This window comes from Lycium barbarum, chromosome 4, assembly GCF_019175385.1.
Source record: "Lycium barbarum isolate Lr01 chromosome 4, ASM1917538v2, whole genome shotgun sequence".
Lineage (NCBI taxonomy): Eukaryota > Viridiplantae > Streptophyta > Magnoliopsida > Solanales > Solanaceae > Lycium > Lycium barbarum.
This window is the reverse complement of record NC_083340.1, coordinates 144539492-144558057: the sequence shown is the minus strand read 5'-3', so window position 1 is coordinate 144558057 and position 18566 is coordinate 144539492. Positions and strand designations below refer to the sequence as shown.

Sequence of the window (18566 nt, the reverse complement as noted above, 5' to 3'; positions counted from 1 at the left end):
CCATGCGATATGAAATCATGATTTCATAATTTGATTTTAAATCCGTGTTTGTTTATGCAATTGTACACAATTTCAACTTCAACTTCATATCATGATTCTCTCAAATTCTTCAATAAAGTGTAATTTGGGATTCCATATCATGATTTCAATTTTTTTAAAATGTAAAACTTGATCCATAATTTTATATTTTGTAAAAAAAAAAACCATCATTTTATATTTTCTAAAAAAAAAAGACTCATGCATGACGTGAAGAGATTGTTTGTACCATGCAGAAGGATTAGATTAAAGAAATAGCTAGTTACTACTATTGTTGATTTTTGTAAAGTGGGTCTTTTAAAATTATGTGTATTTGAAAGTTTATAATAACATGTAATCACGAGAATTTATTTATAAAAGGGAATATGGAGATACGTAATTTATTAATGTAGCGCCTTATTAGGATATTCCGATATTTTGTTTATGACTATAATTTTGCTCATTTGGTAAGATTTTATAAGTGTTGGGGAAGTTTTGATAGTTTTCACAATTTGTGGGGTTTTCATGTTTATGAGAAAAATACAACTTAAAAAATCCAAATTAATGTCCAAACAAAATTTCAACTGCAAATCAACCTGAAATCATGTCCAAACGGGCCCTAAGTATTCTTTCATTTTTATAGAGTGTTAGGAACCTTTTTTATTTTTAATTAAAGATTTCCTATTCAATTAATGAAAAAAAAAGTCATCTTTGATAGATCGTTTTACTCTATTATGGAACTTATTTATGCAAATTCAGATTTATCGGAACCAAAACAGATCCTTGACACCAAGTAAAAAACAAAAAGAAATGGAGTTGTATAGGAATTTCTCCCTCAGGGTGGCGAAGGGGACGGGACGGGGACGGTAGGGGACTTTCTGGGGGGACGGGACGGGACGGGACGGGACGGGGGACTTTTTAAAGGGGGATTTAGGGGGACGGGATTATAGGGGATTTTTTGGGGGGCCAGTCCCGTCCCACTCCAAGGGGGGACGGGACGGGACGGGCCTGGGGAGCTGGAGGGGGCTTTTTTTAATTTATTTAAAGTACTAAATAGACACAAATTTAATATAAAACTTCAAACTTAACATTTAAATTGATAACATTACAAATTCAAACATATAAACGGCTAATACATTGCAAATTTAAAATTCAAAACATAGAAACGAAACGTAAACACATTGCAAATCATAAAACTTCAAAACATACAAATTAAACGGTTAACACTTAACATTGATACAGATAAACTTCAAAGTTCATCTTTTATTTTGTGGCACTTCTTCATGTGTTTTCTTAAAGGTCCGGTATCCCCCCCCCCCCCCCCCCCAAACATATATGGCGGGGGATTAAGCGGATAACGATACAACTTTTGACACTTGTTACAACACACTTATTCTTCGTCTACCCGCTCATCAAAATTCCATACCCAAGAACTTCTTCTTTGAGGAGGAGGTGGAGGAGGAGGATTTTCCATGAAAGTTTGAACTTTGAAGTAGAATAGTTGAGTTTTAAAGTTGAGGTAGAGAGATAATTGTGTGAAGAATGAAGTAGGATGGAGGGGTATTTATAGTTCAGTTTTTTTTTATAATTTTAACTTTAAATCATTTAAGTTTATTTTACTACAGTTATTTTTTGAACTTATAACGGCTAATTTTTTAACTTATTAGTTAATATTAAATTTTCAAGTCTTTATAAAAAATTTAAAGACTTGGATTTATTTTTAGGTATTTATAAAAGGAGAAAATAATTTCAAGTAAGAACTATTTAATTTTTATAACTTATAACTTTAAAGTCTTTAAATGTATTTAACAACGGCTATTTTTTGAACTTCTAAGGGCTGTTATTATTAATTTATTACATAATATTAAATATATTTTCAAGTATTTACAATCTTTATAAAGAATTGCATTCTTTTTTGTAGTTATGTAAAGAAAAACAATTTCAAGTAAGAACTTTATGTTTATTTATTCAAAATAGATCTTTTAAATTTCATAAAACTTGACTCAAAGTCTCAAATACAAGAAGAGCGCCTAATCTACACAGCTACCTTCTAGGAAGGGTTCTTTTTCAATTAGGCCTCTAAGTTATAATAAGATCACCTAATCTACACAACCACCTTCTAGGAAGGGTTCTGTTTTAACTAGGCATCTAAGTAGTTAATTATAAATTATCACACTAAAACTTGTAGGGATCTATGCACATTTTTTCTAAATTCGTATCGCTTCCGTTGCATCCAATTCTGGAATTGGCATATCTGCTTGACGATCAATAAGTTCCATGCCATCATCGCTATTAGTGTTGATTATCTCTTCATATTCTTCTTGACGGGTTAATTTTGGTTAATTTCTTCTTTCTGCGTTGATCCAATCCATGAATAAGACAGAAATCTCCAAGCTATCTTGTGCTACTGAATGTTTGCGGTCTCCGAGTTGAAATCTTGCCTCGCTAAAAGCTACCTCTGAAGCTACTGATGATGATTGAATAGTTAGGATATCTCGAGCCATTTTTGAGAGTAATGGAAATGCCTTGCCACGCTCCCTCCACCATCCTAAAATATCTTCATTGTCGTCGTCGTCCACAATGTTGCTTTCCAATCCCTGATTAAGATAAGATTCAAGATCACTTTCATTTTGAGTAGAAGCAATACCAAGCCATGTAGCATCCATTGATCTATCAAATTTTCTAATGCCAAATTTAGCCTTATTTTTTGTGAAGGACGTTGATTTCCACTTCTACTTTCCAAAGATTTATAATTATTATACATTATTTTAGCTTTTAATTCTATGCTACGTTTACACTCTTCAACATTTGAATGTTCGTTTGGAGGAATATCTAACTGCAAATAAATTTTGTCAACAAGTCCCTGAGCACCTCTTAATTTTAAAGACGGGTCAAGTATACAAGCAATCAAATAAACATCGGGAATAGGACAAAATACTTTTTAAATTTGAGAATCATTTCATCAACGACTTCCTCATGTTCGTTTGATTCTCTATATTCCGCAAATAGTTTTGTAAGTCCACAAGTATTGACCGAAAAATGTTTTTGTTGCAATATAAATTTTTTCTAAAAAAATACATAGTCCTTCAATTTCGTTCCAATCACTATCTTGTATTTGTTCATGGGGATGATAATGATGTGCATTAAAAACATATTGAAGGGGTTTTTGATATTGGTGAGCAAAAAAAAAAAAAATATTGGTGAGCAACAAGTAGCCTTTCATATAAAGAATTCCACCTAGTACAAACTTCTTTTGGAATTTTTCTAACAGGCAAATTTTGCTCAACACAATATTTTTTAAACAAATTAATTCTACTTTGCTTATGAGCGCTAAACATATATTGACTAGCATATCGTATTTTTTGTAGAGAGCCCTCAAATAAATCAAGACCATCTTTTACAACTAAATTAAAAACATGGCATGCACATCGGACATGAAAAATATCTAGGTTAATTGGGCAAATTCTTATAGCCATAAATTCAACACTTTTAGTCATGGAAGAAGCATTATCACATGTAACTGTTAATACTTCGTCAAGAAGACCATATAATTTCAAAATGTCTAGAACATTTGTAGAAATATAAGAACCTGTTTTTTTCTCATCAATATATTTATTACCAAGTATACGCTTTTGCATATTCCAATTATGATCAATCCAATGTGCCGTAACACATAAATAATCATTGCTATTAACACTGCGACATATATCAGAAGTGACAGACACTCTAGTATCTAAGTGATGGAACACACAATGAATATATTGACAATAATCACTTTAAAATTTAAAAACGTAGGCTCTAACAGTGGATCTAGGAATGCCTTGAAAAGTAGGGTTATACATAGCTCTAATATAATGCACAAAACCGGGGTTAGAAGGAAAACTAAAAGGCAAGCCACAAACCGCAACCATTTTAGCTAGTTCTTCATGATCTCTATCTTTATTATAAGCAATTTGAGTGACAGCGGGGTTAGAAGGATTTAAAGTTTGTTGGACCATATTAGATCCCCCATCGGATCCACCGGGAGCGACACTACTAGCGCCGGTCGGTGTATTTTTAAGTCCGACTGCTAATCGAGCATCTAAGTATGATTTTCCAACACATGTTCTCAAGTGTCTATCTAAACCACCCGTCCCACCCGCCCCCCCACTGCTTACGTGTTTTTTTAACTCCTTTACATTTGTGACAAGTACCGTATTGTTTAGCTTCATCTAAAGTCATGAATTTCCATACGGGGCTAGTTCTAGGACGTTGCGCCTTAGTCGTACACCGAGTAGGAGGTTTAGGGGGAATACCAGCTCTAGACTGAGATGTAGTTCGAGTTGGAGCTTCGGTAACGGGACTAATAGGTGTCTCATTTAAATCTAATTCCTCTTCTTCTTCTACCTCTAAATTTTCAAATTCATCAAAATCTAAATTACCATAAGCTCAGGCTTCATTTTGTAATTCTAAATCTTCTGGAATAGGAGGAAAACCGGGAGAGAAAAAAAAATCAGTTTCATCAACATGAGTGAAATCGTCCGTATTGTTTCTAAATTGAATTTTAGATTTACTAGAAGAACCAGATTTACCCTTACTACTACAGCTAAAAGGGTTAGGAATATCGACGGTTTTACCTATGACCGGGATCTTAATTTTTCTAGACATATTGTCAAAGTATAATAAAATAAAATATGAAAATTAATTGAAAAAAAGACGCAAATAAAATGCAAGAATTAAATAAATTAAAGGATGGAGCGAGTGTACCAAACGTCTGCGTAAAAGCAAACGTAACCGTAAACGTTGAAATTGAAATTTTGTTACTTGTAGCTTGAAAGTTGCTCCAAAATTCAAATATTGGCCAATTCACCAAAATAATAATATTTCACCAAATATTAGAGAGAGATATAATTGATAACAAATATTAGAGAGAGAGATAATTGATGGATGATTTGTGTGAAAATGAAGAGGTATTTATAGTTTAGAATTTGGATTAAAATGCAATTTATTAAACTTTGGGGGGTATTTTTTTTTTTTTGGGAAAGGGACTCCAACGGCTGATTCCAAAATTAAACCATTTGGAGTCGCAACGTTCATATTTTTTTGGTGGCAACGGTCAGAATGTCAGATCAACTAAAACAAAAAAAAAAAAAAAAAAAAAAAATCTGACGGCCCCCGGGACCTGTTAGCCAGTATGGTACCGGGCCTGACAGGACTGGGATTGACAGGGATTTTTCCGGCCGTCCGTCCCACTACCCTTCCGCCTCCCCCCTCTGCCCGATCCCCTTACTTGATCGGGATCGGGACGGTCCGGTACCGGACCGGGCCGAAGCCGGGATCGGGACTGACCCGGCCCCACTGACACCCTTATTTTTCCCTCCATCTCAAATTATTTATTATTTTTCGCTTCTTCAGATTCAAATGATATAATCTTTATACAGTAACATTTTAAAATGCACTCTTTCAAATTATATTGACATGAAAAGAATTGAAACATATAATAATATTTTTTTAATATTTAAGTTTTAATCTTAAAATAATAAATTAATTTTATTTAATTCCGTAGATTAATCAAATTAACTATAAAAAAAAACAATGCTTATTTATAAATGGAGGGAGTACTTATTTCTTTTGACTTACTATCGTGAAACATTAAAGAAAACTAAGGAGGACCTACCATTTTCAGATAGTTGGACAAAAATTTTAGAATGAAAAAAGTAATCGATTCAAAAGTTTTTGTTTTTTTAACCATTTTGACTTTTGGAATGTATCGATTCGAGTAATTCAAATTCACGCTATATAAAATTCATTAAAGAGGAAATGCTTTCTACCAGAATTTTTTTCATTTCAGGTTTTGAACCCGATACCTCTGATTAAGCATGGTGAGATTCATTCGTCCTACCATTGGTGATATCAATTCACTACTTTAAAATGGTAAAATAGTTACACACAGTTAATGTTTACGTATACCAGATCAATTAATATAAATGTATCGATAAAAATTAAACTGAGAATACACATCACTTAACCATCTCATTGGTCTTTGTTGACAAAGTTTGCTGGAAGAGCTTTCTTCTCGGAAGCTGGTGCTGAAATGGTATGTATCATGATAATTTCCGTTTAACTTTTGTGCATTGACTGCTTAATTTCTTATACTATCAGGTCATTCAAATGATAACTACATATAAACATTCGACCTGAAAACAGTGTGTGCCATCTTGGAGAAAGTTAGAGTCATATTGTGAATGTCCCAAAGTATTCGTTGATCGATCCAACGGTTAAGTATTGGAGCTGCAAACCAAAATTTGTTTTTTAACTTGTGAAGGCATTTGGCAGGACAATCCTGAATATTTAACTTATGACTTTGATGTGTTGAGTGAATATTGCAAATCTTCTAATTCATTGTTAATAAGAAAAGTGTTAAGCTTCTAAATGAAATGTAGCCTATGAGATGCACAAAGCATAGAGAAATTAAAGAATGATTGTTTAAACTACATAAATTTAGAAGCAGTTTCTTATAGCATAACTTTGTAATAGTTATGGCTTAAAGATCAATGGATTTTCTGTTGGGGTTTTGGCGAGAATAGGATTCCAAACCCATGACCTTTAAGTTGGGTTGTGAATGAGAAAAGAAGGGATATTTTTCTCGCATTGGAGGAAAGAGAAGAATTACTTTATATAAATAGAAAAGCACTTCTACAGTAGCTTAAAGAGTTGGAAGAAGGTAAGCCCTCGTGCCGTTATCATCGCTCGGCTCGGCTTCAGATTCCGTCAAATGATCTGATTGGTTGATCCGTAAAGACACAAGCTATCCGGTAAAAGCAGTAAAAGCACTAGTAAAAACTCTCCATTTCCCTGCTGTTTGTATCAAATTCCTCAAGGACACGCAGTGAATTATGTGGGCTCGGAATAAGAATTCTGCTTATCTCAAATATCGTTCCTATTTATTCATTGTATCGAACACAGTTGACAACATTTTCTTAATTTATTTTCTATGATTAAACTGAACTTGAAATTGGAATAATACATTTCAAGAAACATAATGCAGAGGACATACAGATATAGTTTTGATTATGAGCACACATACAGGTTTCATTCTATAGCCTTTGGGTGCAAACAAAAAGGATAAGGGAGAAAACATGATTGATCTAAGGTGCAAATATACTTCTCAGCTTTACGATTTAGAGCATATATACTCTCCGTTAAAAAAGCAGTATATATATACACTTGCCGTTATAAAATAGTGCAAATATACCCCTGCCTTACACAAATAGTGCAAATATACCCTTTTGGCTGACGGAATTTTTTTTAAAATCATTTAGCTTATTTTTTTAATTAAAAAAATGCCACGTGGCTTTAAAAAAAGTCTACTCATTTTTTTTGAGTAGACATATTTTTCTAATGCCCATGGTAAATTTTTTTTTGGTGGATCGGGTCTGGTTCGTTTAAAAAAATATCTCTGTGGCTTTAAAAAAAACAAGTCTACCCATTTTTTTAAACGAACCAGACCTGACCCACCAGAAAAAAAAAATTATCATGTGGCTTTAGAAAAATACGCCTACTAAAAAAAAACGGGTGGACTTTTTTTTAAAGCCACGTGGTATTTTTTTTAATTAAAAAATCAACTAAATGATTTTTAAATAAAATTTTGTTAGCAAAGAGGGTATATTTGCACTATTTTGTAACGGTAGGAGTATATTTACAACACTTTTATAATTGGGATATATCTGCTCTAAATCGCAAAGTTAAGGGGTATATTTCCACCTTTTCCCTTGATAAACAGAACAGATAAAGAAAAAAGGGTCAGGAGGAATTGAGACTTCCACAGAACCTTCAAGCATTAGCATAACATTCTTCATGCTAGGCCTTAATGCTGGATTTTCTTGAATGCACCAAATAGCAACCATCAACAACTTCTCGAACCTCATGATATCTTCTATTGCCTCTTCATCATCGCCTGCGAGTAAGTGCAACTCCTTTCTTCTATAGCAATCACAAGCCCACTCCGCAAGTATCATCTCGTTCTCATTCGCCACGTCCTGCTTGTAACTTTTTCTGCAGCAGATCAGCTCTAAAAGCAAGATTCCAAAGCTGTATACGTCCACTTTGACGGTTATAGCCGTGTTCCTGAACCACTCTGGGGCGACGTATCCTCTCGTTCCACGTACCTATTGGTGGCAAAATTATCCCATGAAAATACGATCAGCTCAACACGTCCAAGTTTGGGTTGATCATTGACCCACTCATTTTTTAGCTCAGCCCCTCAAAAAAATGGCCAGATATGAGGCTCAAATTGACCCATGAGAATTCTTATTACAATACTTCTAAAAAGAGATGTTTTTATTTGATATGTTTTATATAACCATAATAAAGAAAAGAAATAGTTTTATTACGTACTAAAAATTATAAAAGAACAAACAGAGAAATTAAAACTTAATAAAAAATTGAGAGGGTCGGTTTATGACCTGAATTTTAGCCCAAGTAACTTTTGGGCGGGTTATTTATAAACTAAGTCAAATTTGACCCACTCAAATTCAGTCCAATCTGCCCATTTAACACCCCTTCACGTACCTTAGTGGTCGTTCCAGTCTGATCTTTCCCCAAAAGCTTGGCTATTCCGAAATCTGCTATGTTTGCTGTCAAACTTTCATCTAAGAGCACATTTTGGGGCTTGATGTCACAGTGTATAATTTGGGCACGACACTCTTCATGCAAATAGCAAAGCCCTTTAGCAGTGTCTATAGCAACTTGTACCCTTTTGGACCAACTAAGCCTAGAATCTTTGAATAACAAGTCTGCTAATGAGCCATTTTTCACGTGTTCATTTACCAAAAGACGGTGTTGGCCTTCGTTGCAGAACCCGAGGAGTTGGACCAAGTTCTTGTGATTAGTCCTGCTGATTGAATTCACTTCAGCATGGAATCCTTCTTCTCCTTCTGTTACCGTCTTGTGTAGTTTCTTGACAGTGACGATTTTCCCATTTTCGTCATTAAGAACCGCTTTGTAAACTGTTGAGAAGGCCCCGGTTCCTAACACTTCTTCGAATCCGTTTGTAGCTTCTTCTAGCTCATTGTAGCTAAAACATCTTATGTTCACTCCTGAAACAACTTGATATGGTAACATCTTCTTTGTTTTTTTCCATTTGAACTTAAAAACATACAAAAAGGCCAACAACATTAAGATGAAAATTGAACTGCCCAACAATACAGAAACAGAAATGATTAGACTAGATTGATTTTTCCTTTTTTCACCATCCTGAGACTGAGGCGTAGTAATAGTTGTTGTTGTTCTCGGTCCCACTGTGGAGTTGTCTTTCCTTATTTTTAAAAAAGCTTTCGTTGAATCTGTTGGATCTACTCTCCCATTTAAAAGCGGATACCTTTTCTTCCAACAAGATCCTCTGTAATAAACAGCAAGAGCACAATAACAGTCACTTAAACAATTCTGTCCGCAGGAATCCTCTGTGCCATCTAGGTAGGATGCATAATCACCGCCGAACCAGTTAGTGTTGGGCATTTCGTAGATAGTGAAAGCCTCAACATCTCGCGATTCATCCTTACAATCTTGCTGGGGGAAATTCGGTTTGCAATTGCCTAATTTGTCGTTCGGATCATTCAAGATATACCCGAGTGGACACTTACATCTTGGCCGCTGGTCAGTTCCAATCGAGCAAAGGCTGTTGAAACCACAGGCGATGCCTCCTATACCTTGCGGTTTAGACAAACAGATGTTGTCTGGAATGTTATAAGTAGTAAACCATTCCATCGGCCTGCCACTAGAAGATTTTTTTGGATAGACATAGTGCCTAAAAACTCCATCATATTCAAGAATCGCTCGCTGATACAATTGGCTTGTTGTTGAGTTTGCCTCATTGGAAGAAGATATCCAAGTCAACAGAGTTCCGTTCTTTGCTTGAACGAAAATAAAGCCGGATTGATTGAAGATCACCTGGTAACCACTGCCACCAGTCGTGGTTGACCAATATGCATTATTTGCTTCAACTGTGTAAAACACCAGATTTCCATCGATGGAGAGCAGAATTTTGGATCCATCTGGTGCGATTTTATTTCTATTGGCTGACCAAACTATGGTCTTTTCTTTGAGTTTGTTGAACCAAATGGCTAGTAAGAATCCTGATGAACCATTTCCAATTTTTTGAAAGCCAAAAGCAAATTCACCAGATGGAGATAGCCAAAAATTAGTAACATCACTTGTAGTGAGTGTTGAGCCTAAACTAATGTTTTTGTAAGATTTAGCAATTGTTGAAGGTGGAAGCACTAAAAATGCAAGTAGAAATAGATAAGGGACAATTGTAGAAGCCATGCAAGAAAATAGGCAAAGTTTCTTGAAAATCAGAATGGATACATGGAATTTAAAGTTACGAATTTAAATGTTGCAACTACAACTGAAATGACCGACTGCATTTTTTTAAGGAAATGTTGACTAAAAGTCATTAGCTACGACCACATATTTTGAAGTAAATGTTATGGACATATTGGCGGGCGGGGGGGGGGGGGGGGGGGGGGGGGGCATATCTGGGGTAAAACAGATAACCCGAACCAAAAAAATATTATTGGTATTGGGTTATTGGTTTAGCGATTTTGTAATCGTCTAGGATTTTTTTTACTACCGGGTTATCGGTTCTGTAATGGTTTAGCTTTTTCTTAATGGATTAACCGATAACCCGATAATAATTATTAAATTACAGTTTTACCTTTAGCTATATATATAAAGTCACTTCACCCCGGGTTGTCTTTGTTCGTTTACAAGAGGAGTTCATAACTGATTCTTTCTCTGTTCTCTGTTACCTTGTGGATCCAATGGTTATGTTAGTCTTCTTAATTTATTTATGTTCACATTTTATTGTTAGTTCCATGGAATATTTGGCTTCTTGTTGAGTTTTCTTAATTGCTACTGTACTTGTTTAACCTCATACGTCTTCTAATCAATGTTATTATATAAGCTTTTATAATTACTTTTTTTTTTGTGAAGAAACAATTGCTTGTACTGGGAATGGAAAAGCTATGATATATACTTAATAATTAGCCTGCGGTACATAATTTTAAGTTGGGACAAACGCTATATTCTTTTTGTACATCAATTTTAGAAATGTTCTGAATTCAGTCTTGTTCCTCAAGTGTGAAACAAGATCTGTGTTGAGAGCATGCCAAGAAGCATCTAGGAGCCCGTTTGGATTGGCTTACAGCTTAAAGCTGTTTGCAGCTTATAAGCTGAAAAAAATAAGTTGGGGTAGTCCAACTTATTTTTTTTGGCTTATAAGCTGTTTTCAGCTTATAAGCTGCTTTAGATAAACTAAGTCAAATGGGTCCAATTATTTTTTTGAGCTTATTTTAAGCATAAAATGACTTTAAGCTGGCTAGCCAAACACTCAAAAAAGCTGAAAACAGTTTTTTTTTTTTTTTTTTTTTTTTTTTTTTTTTTTTTTTTTAAGGGAGAAGCGATAGGAACTCATACATGAATTACTTGTAATTCAAGAGGAAGTGTGAGATAAATTCCCAACTCTCAAAAGAGTAAACGAAGCTCATCATCCAAAATAACCTTTCCCATAAAAGAAAGGCCTAATAGACTATTTATGTTTTTTTTTTTTTTAATAAAAGTCCACTAGGCTTTTGGCCTAGGGCTAATTTTATCAAAAAATCCAGAAGTTTGTACAACTCTAGCCAAAAGGCTAATGAAAATACAAAATTTAAACTAATGATCAAATTAAGACTTATAACTTGTCTTAATTTGATATTACAAATTGTTAAAAATTACTAATAGAATGAAATTTGAAATAATTGCTCCATAAAGAACTTCTGTTTCTATATCTCACATGCTCTATATTTGGCTATCTATATGCACCAAGGCAGTACATTTTCTAACTAATGATCAGTTCTCAGTAGGATGAGCATCCCGGGGTGCTAATACCACCAACTAAGAAACAACCACTAAGTAGAAACTGTATGCCCATGTGTACTCAAGAGGTCTGTTGTGTTCCATGTGCTCAATCATTAGGAGCAGTAATTCCACTTCATGTCATTTGTCAAAAGTGCCTCCAACCAGTTGCAATTCCTTCAGTGTGGTTGTTTTGTGGTACCTGTTGAATTAAAATCCTCCATTTATGTTAGTTTGTGTACCTGCAACCATTAGCAAACAGTTAGTGTAAACCAAATCCTTCACATTCTCCTCCCAAAGGATTTGAGTGTGAGGACCTCCTTTTCTCCCACCTTCCCCCTATATTCAGTCTCCTTAACATGATCTAATTCTTAGACAGGGCAGCTGTAATTTGTCACTGTTCACAATTCTTTTACAGTGGCTCTCCATGTCATGAAAGGAATTGAATTGTATGTCCCCTGTGTCCAAAGCTAAATTAGCCAAGTGATCTGCAAATTTGTTTCCTTCCCTATAAATATGCTCTATCACCACCACTTTTCCCTCACTTATTCTCCAAATTTCTTCCACCATAGTAATGATTTGCCAAGGAATTTCCCATGTCCTTTGAATAGAGTTCTTCAGCAAAAGTGAATCTGTCTCTATTCTTATTTGATCCCATTGACTGTCTTTTAAATACCTGAGAGCCTGTAAAATGGCTAGGGCCTCTGTCTCGGTGTTGGTGCTTTGAAGATCCTCTATTTCTCTGGCCTGTGCTTGTATCACATCTCCCCTTTCATCCCTTACACAAAAGGCCCATGAACTCCTACCCGGGTTTCCTCTTGAGGCTCCATCAGTATTGACTTTTATCCATCCAATATCTGGAGTTCTCCAAGTCACTGGTGTTACTCTTATCTTTGGAGAATATCTCTGTAATGCCTCAACAATCACACTCCAATTATATGGTGCATACCTAAAATTTCTCCTTCTCACCTTCATGAATTGAATCAAAGTATGCATCACCTGGTAAATGAGTTTTGTGATTGACACCTTCCCTTCATGTCTCATAGTGTTTCTCCTCTTCCAAAGTTCCCAAATAATAATAGCAGGGACAGCTTGGTTGATGCATTTGGCATGTAGTCTACTAGGCATATCCCACCATCTGTTAATTATTTGGGTAACTTGCAAATTCTCAGTATTTATCCCCACTGGTCCACAAAAATACTTCCAGATGGCTTGAGCTGTTGGTGAGTGTAAAAAGACATGGGAGGTATCTTCCACTTTTGGATGTTGACAACAATAGCATCTGGAAGGGAATTGGTGTCCCCATTTCTTCAACTTATCATCCAGTGGTAGCTTGAACTTCCAAAATCTCCACATAAAAAAAGATATCTTTATTGGTAGTCCTTTGATCCACATCTGCTTATACAAATTACTGGGGTCTTTTCTTTGTCTGAGCAATTGAAATGCAGACCCAACTGTGAATTTCCCCCTTGAATCTAATTTCCAGAAAGCCTTATCTGCTTGGCCATTTTCATTTGGTGGATTAATGTGCTGCACAATATGGTCTGCTAGATCCTCAGGAAGGATTCTTCTTAGCAACTGTTCATCCCATTGCCCCTCTTCTGCAGTTTCTTTTACAAGGATGATTGTGGGATCACACTCAAAATCTGGTGGAGTAATATGGTATAGGGCTCCCAGTCCTGTCCAATTATCAAACCAAAAATAAGAATTACCTTGTTGAAGCTTCCACCATATCTCATGTTCCATCTCATCTCGGTATTTAATCATCTTCTTCCACACATAAGTACCTGATCCGCTAGGGGCTATCACAGCATGAAACTTCTTTAAGTACTTATTACTCATGAAAGTTCTCCATAAGGATTGTTTGGTTCTCATGTTCCACCACAGTTTAGCAAAGAGGGCTTTAGATATATCTTGTAGGCTTCTAAACCCCATGCCACCTTCTTCTTGTGGGTGACATAAGGTTGTCCAAGTTGCCCAGTGCTTACTTGAATTTCCCACAGAGTTGCTCCAAAAGAACTTAGCAAACAATCTATGAATCTGAGCAAGTATAGCACTAGGAGGGTCACAAGCGGATAGTAGGTGTATAGGCATGCTCTGTAAAACATGTTTAATCAGTGTTGTCCTTCCTCCAATAGATAACAGCTTACTAGTCCATGAGCTCAGTCTATTCTGAATCTTTTCTATTATCTCCTTGTAGTGAATGTTCCTTCTTCTACCATAGTAGATTGGTACACCCAAATATGTGAATGGAAAATCCTTTTTAGGAATCTGGGTGACAGAAAATACCAGCTCCTTAATGTTATGAGATGTCAAATGATGCATATAAATAGCACTTTTCTGCTTGTTGATCTTCTGACCACTCACCTTCTCATAATTACTCAAAGTCTTCATCACTAATCTCATAGACTGTTCATTAGCAGAGGTGAAAATGATAGTATCATCTGCATATGCCAAATGATTGACATATGGACTCCATTTTGGCATCCCATATTCCTTGTACTCATCCTCAGTATGCAGTGTATTGAGAGCCCTAGACAAACATTCTGCAGCCAAAATGAATAAAGTAGGGGACAGTGGATCTCCTTGCTTTACTCCTCTAGATGATTTGAAGAATCCATGAGGTTGCCCATTAATCAAAATGGAATACCAATTATTTGAGATAACTCTAAACACCAGATCAATAGTAAATTCACCGAACTCCATTCTCCTCAGGACTTTAGTTAGAAATAACCATGATACTCTGTCATAAGCCTTTTCCATGTCAAGCTTAATGACAACATTTGCAGGCTTTCCTCTAATCCTAATATCATGTACAATTTCCTGAGCCAACAGAATGTTTTCTACAATACTCCTGCCTTTAACAAATCCTGATTGCTGAGGTGAAATGATCTCAGGCAGCAGATATATCAGTCTTTCATGAATGATTCTTGAAATAACTTTGCTAGTGATGTTACTCAAGCTGATTGGCCTCATATCAGAAAATGTATTAATTTCTTTCTTCTTTGGTATCAAAACCAAATTCGTACAAGTTACATACCTTGGGAGTTCATGCCCACAGAAGAATGATCTCACCATGGTCACCAAGTCATTTGCAATAATTTCCCAACAAGCTTGGAAAAATCTTCCTGTGAAACCATCAGGACCCCCTGCACTGTCTCCATTTAAACCAAAAACTGCTCTTTTCACCTCTGCTTCATCTGGCATTTCATAGAGTTGTTGATTTTGTTCTTCTGTAACCATTTTAGGAATCTTATCAAGCATAGAGAAATCTGTAGGGATATTTTCCTCTTTGAATTGGTCTGAGAAAAATCTGATTGCTTCTTGTGCAATCTCCTCTTCAGTGTCCAGCCATGTACCTGTATGATCTTGAATTCTCTGTAATTGTAGCTTTCTTCTCTTTCCATTGACATGAGCATGAAAGAATTTTGTGTTCCTATCTCCATCCTGAAACCACTGCATCCCTGCTTTTTGTCTCCAAATTTTTTCTTCAATAGCATAAAACCTGATCAGATCAGCTTGTACCCTTTGTAGCCTTTCCCTGTTAAGCCCTGTAGGATTCTGTTCAAATTCTTGCTCATGCACCTGCACCACTTCCTCCAGAGTTGCAATTTGCTTGAAGATATCACCATAAGTGTCCCTACTCCACTTAGAGAGAGCTCTTCCCACCTTTTTTAACTTATTATGAAAGTTAAAGAAGGGGTCTGAGCCATAAGATTCCACCCAATTTTCTTTGATTACATCTAGAAAAGATTCATGCTCCACCCAAAAATTAAGAAACCTGAAAGATTTCCTAATTGGTCTACTATCTGCTCTCATATTTACCAGCAAGGGGGAGTGGTCAGAACCTTGTTTAATGAGATGCTCTACCTCCAAATTAGGAAAATAATTCTGCAGAGCCTGATTTCCCAAACATCTGTCCAGTCTTTTAAATATACAAGCCTCATCCGATCTCCCATTCCACCATGTGAACATACTTCCAGTAAAACCAAGATCCATCAGTTGGCAAATGTCTATACATTGTCTAAAATCCTCTGTTTCTGCAAACTGTACAGGAAGACCCCCAAATTTCTCAATGTCATCTGTAATGACATTAAAATCCCCACCCACAAGCCATGGGACGGTGATGTGTGAAGACATGTCATATAGCTCCTCCCATAGAGCTATTCTCCCACTTCTATCAGTACTCGCATAAACAACTGTAAGCACCAACTCTTGCCCATCACCCAAATGAGTGAATCTACAGGATAACAGTTGTTCTGTATCTCTCATTATTTCTACTTGAATTTCTGCATCCACAAAAATCCAAATCTTCCCATTCACATTATGCCATGATGTCCCCATATTTAACCACAATTTGTACATGTCAATATGTCTAACATGCTGGAAAGGCTCTAGTAAGGCAACATAATTAAAATGTTTCTGTCTATGCAATAGTACTACCCTCTCAAAGGCCTGTTGAGTGTTTACAGACCTTATATTCCATATTAATGAGCTATTCATTGAGAAACTCCTTTAGAACATGCCATCCTTGTTTGTACTCCTCCCACTGTCTTGGGAGGAACACTTTTATCTCTTGGCTTGTGACCCTTTTTAGTTTTTGTTAAGTGTTTAGGGGAAATATCTCCTTTATTGTTGCCCTCCATTAAATCAGAACTAATAGTTTCACCTGCTTCCTCCTCTCCAATATCTATTTTATTCTGATTCACTTCTTCTTGTGTTGTGTTTTCATGATCTTTGGCTACCAGTTGATACTTATGATTTCCTGAAATTCCCTGCATTTCTATGGCTGTATCTTTGTTGTTTTGATCTCTCTGATCCCTTGCTTGTGTTTCCCTTTCATTATTTTGTTCCTTATTTGCAGATGATGCTGTATCTCCTTCACCCATATTGTTTGTATCAGGAGGCTCTTCCGGTAAGTTCTTCATTTGATCCACTTGTTGTCTAGCTGATTCCACTTGCTGATATGAGCTTGAATTGACACTGTCATGTACTTCTATGGGTTGAAGTACGTCTTGGCCATCAGTAATCTGTTTGTTATCATCTTCTTTTTTGTTATCATTTTCCACGATATCTGTAATTGTTCTTTCTGAATCTTGTATGGCTATCTCCTCTGACTGATTATCCTCTACCCCTTTCTCCTTCTTATTATCTTGCTCTTGTCTGCTATCTATCTTTCCCTGCTCTTTCATAACTTTGTTATTTTCTGTTTGTTTCCCAAAGGCAGCATCCACCCATGGCCTAGCTGTCTCTTTAACAGGATTACTACTATGTGTGCTTCCTTGTTGTGTTTCATTTTGTTTTTCTTGTTCCTCCTCCAAGTCCACCAAAGTGTTAAATTTGTTGCATGTAGCAGTGACTGTTGTCTCTTTCTGTTTGCTATGATTTGCACTTCCCTTCTCAACATTGAAGTTTCTGTTGTCTTTGGTGGGATTCCAATTTCCCGAATTTCCTAACACTCTTCCACCTGCCAACACTCGAGCAGAATAATTGTACAAATTATTGTATCCTCTATAATTGTATTTTCCATAATTCTTTTTCCCTTCATATCCTTGTTGGTTTCCATCCTCTTGCTTTTGTTTGCCTTTGTCATTAGTCTGCTTTTTATTATGTTGTTCCTCTGCTTGTAATCTCTTGGCCTTTTTTGCTTCAATTTCTTTATCCTCTTGGAGATCTTTATTGCTTTCCTTACTATTGTGCACTTTATCAGAGCTTTTATGAGGTTTTGTCTTGCCATTCTCCTTTGGCATTTCCTCCCTTTCATTGTCATACTGAACACGCTCTGGATTTATAATTCTACAATCATATTCATCATGTCCCTGTAATTTACATTCCTTGCAATACTTAGGAAGGTAATCATAATGAATCTGAACATTAACAGTCCTTATTGCTCCTGTTTTTTCATTTTCAATATCCATCCTCACCGTTTTGGGTAAATCCGCTACCAGATCTACTAAAACCTTGACCCTAGCACAACTAGGTCTAGTCTTGTTAATCGTAGCCATATCCAATTGTATAGGAATACCCACTGCAGATGCAATTGAAAAAAGAGTTTCCTTCACAAAGTATGTAGGCAATAACTTTGGGAAGGAAATCCATGCCATTGTCTTTGATGTTTCTTCATCAACCTTGAAATTCGAATCATAGATCAGTGTTCTCATTTGGTACGAGTATCCCTCTCTATCTTGAATGTAGTATACAGGCTTTGATGTGAAATTCACAAAGTCTTCAAAAAGACTTAATCTGATAAGCACATGGCGGTTTCTTAGAAAACATGTTCTACACTCACCTTTTATTCCACATTGTGTAGGGATTATGAGACGAAGTTGTTCAATATCTGGTTGACCATATGAGAACTTTCCTACCACAGCATACTGAAGATTTTCAATGATATTCATCTGATCAACTTCTACTTCAGTGTATTTAATATATGGCACCCCATGTAGGTAAGTTACTGGTTTCATTGGAATTTGGGGCAGTAATTGGATCTGATTATGTAATGTATCATTCAAGGTTTTTGGTTTGAACAGATCTGAATATTGTAATGGATTAGGATTGGTTTTTGGAATAGTCGTAGTTAGTGAGGGTTGGCCAGCCTCCATTGTGGACTGGCCACCGGCCATCACTTATTCCACAATTGAAGACGGAAAAGTGATGCAAAGTACCAATCTTTAAGG

At 35.9% G+C, this 18566-nt stretch overlaps 1 protein-coding gene across 1 annotated transcript; it reads right to left on the bottom strand.

Annotated features, from left to right (window-relative positions):
- Positions 1-6916: 6916 nt before the first annotated feature.
- Positions 6917-10438, bottom strand: LOC132638781 (G-type lectin S-receptor-like serine/threonine-protein kinase LECRK2). The gene is made up of 2 exons (XM_060355551.1): positions 8566-10438; positions 6917-8162 (listed from the first exon to the last, which is right to left on the bottom strand). The coding sequence occupies exons 1-2, from the start codon at positions 10315-10317 to the stop codon at positions 7740-7742; spliced, it is 2175 nt and encodes a 724-aa protein (XP_060211534.1). The 5' UTR covers positions 10318-10438; the 3' UTR covers positions 6917-7739.
- Positions 10439-18566: the final 8128 nt, after the last annotated feature.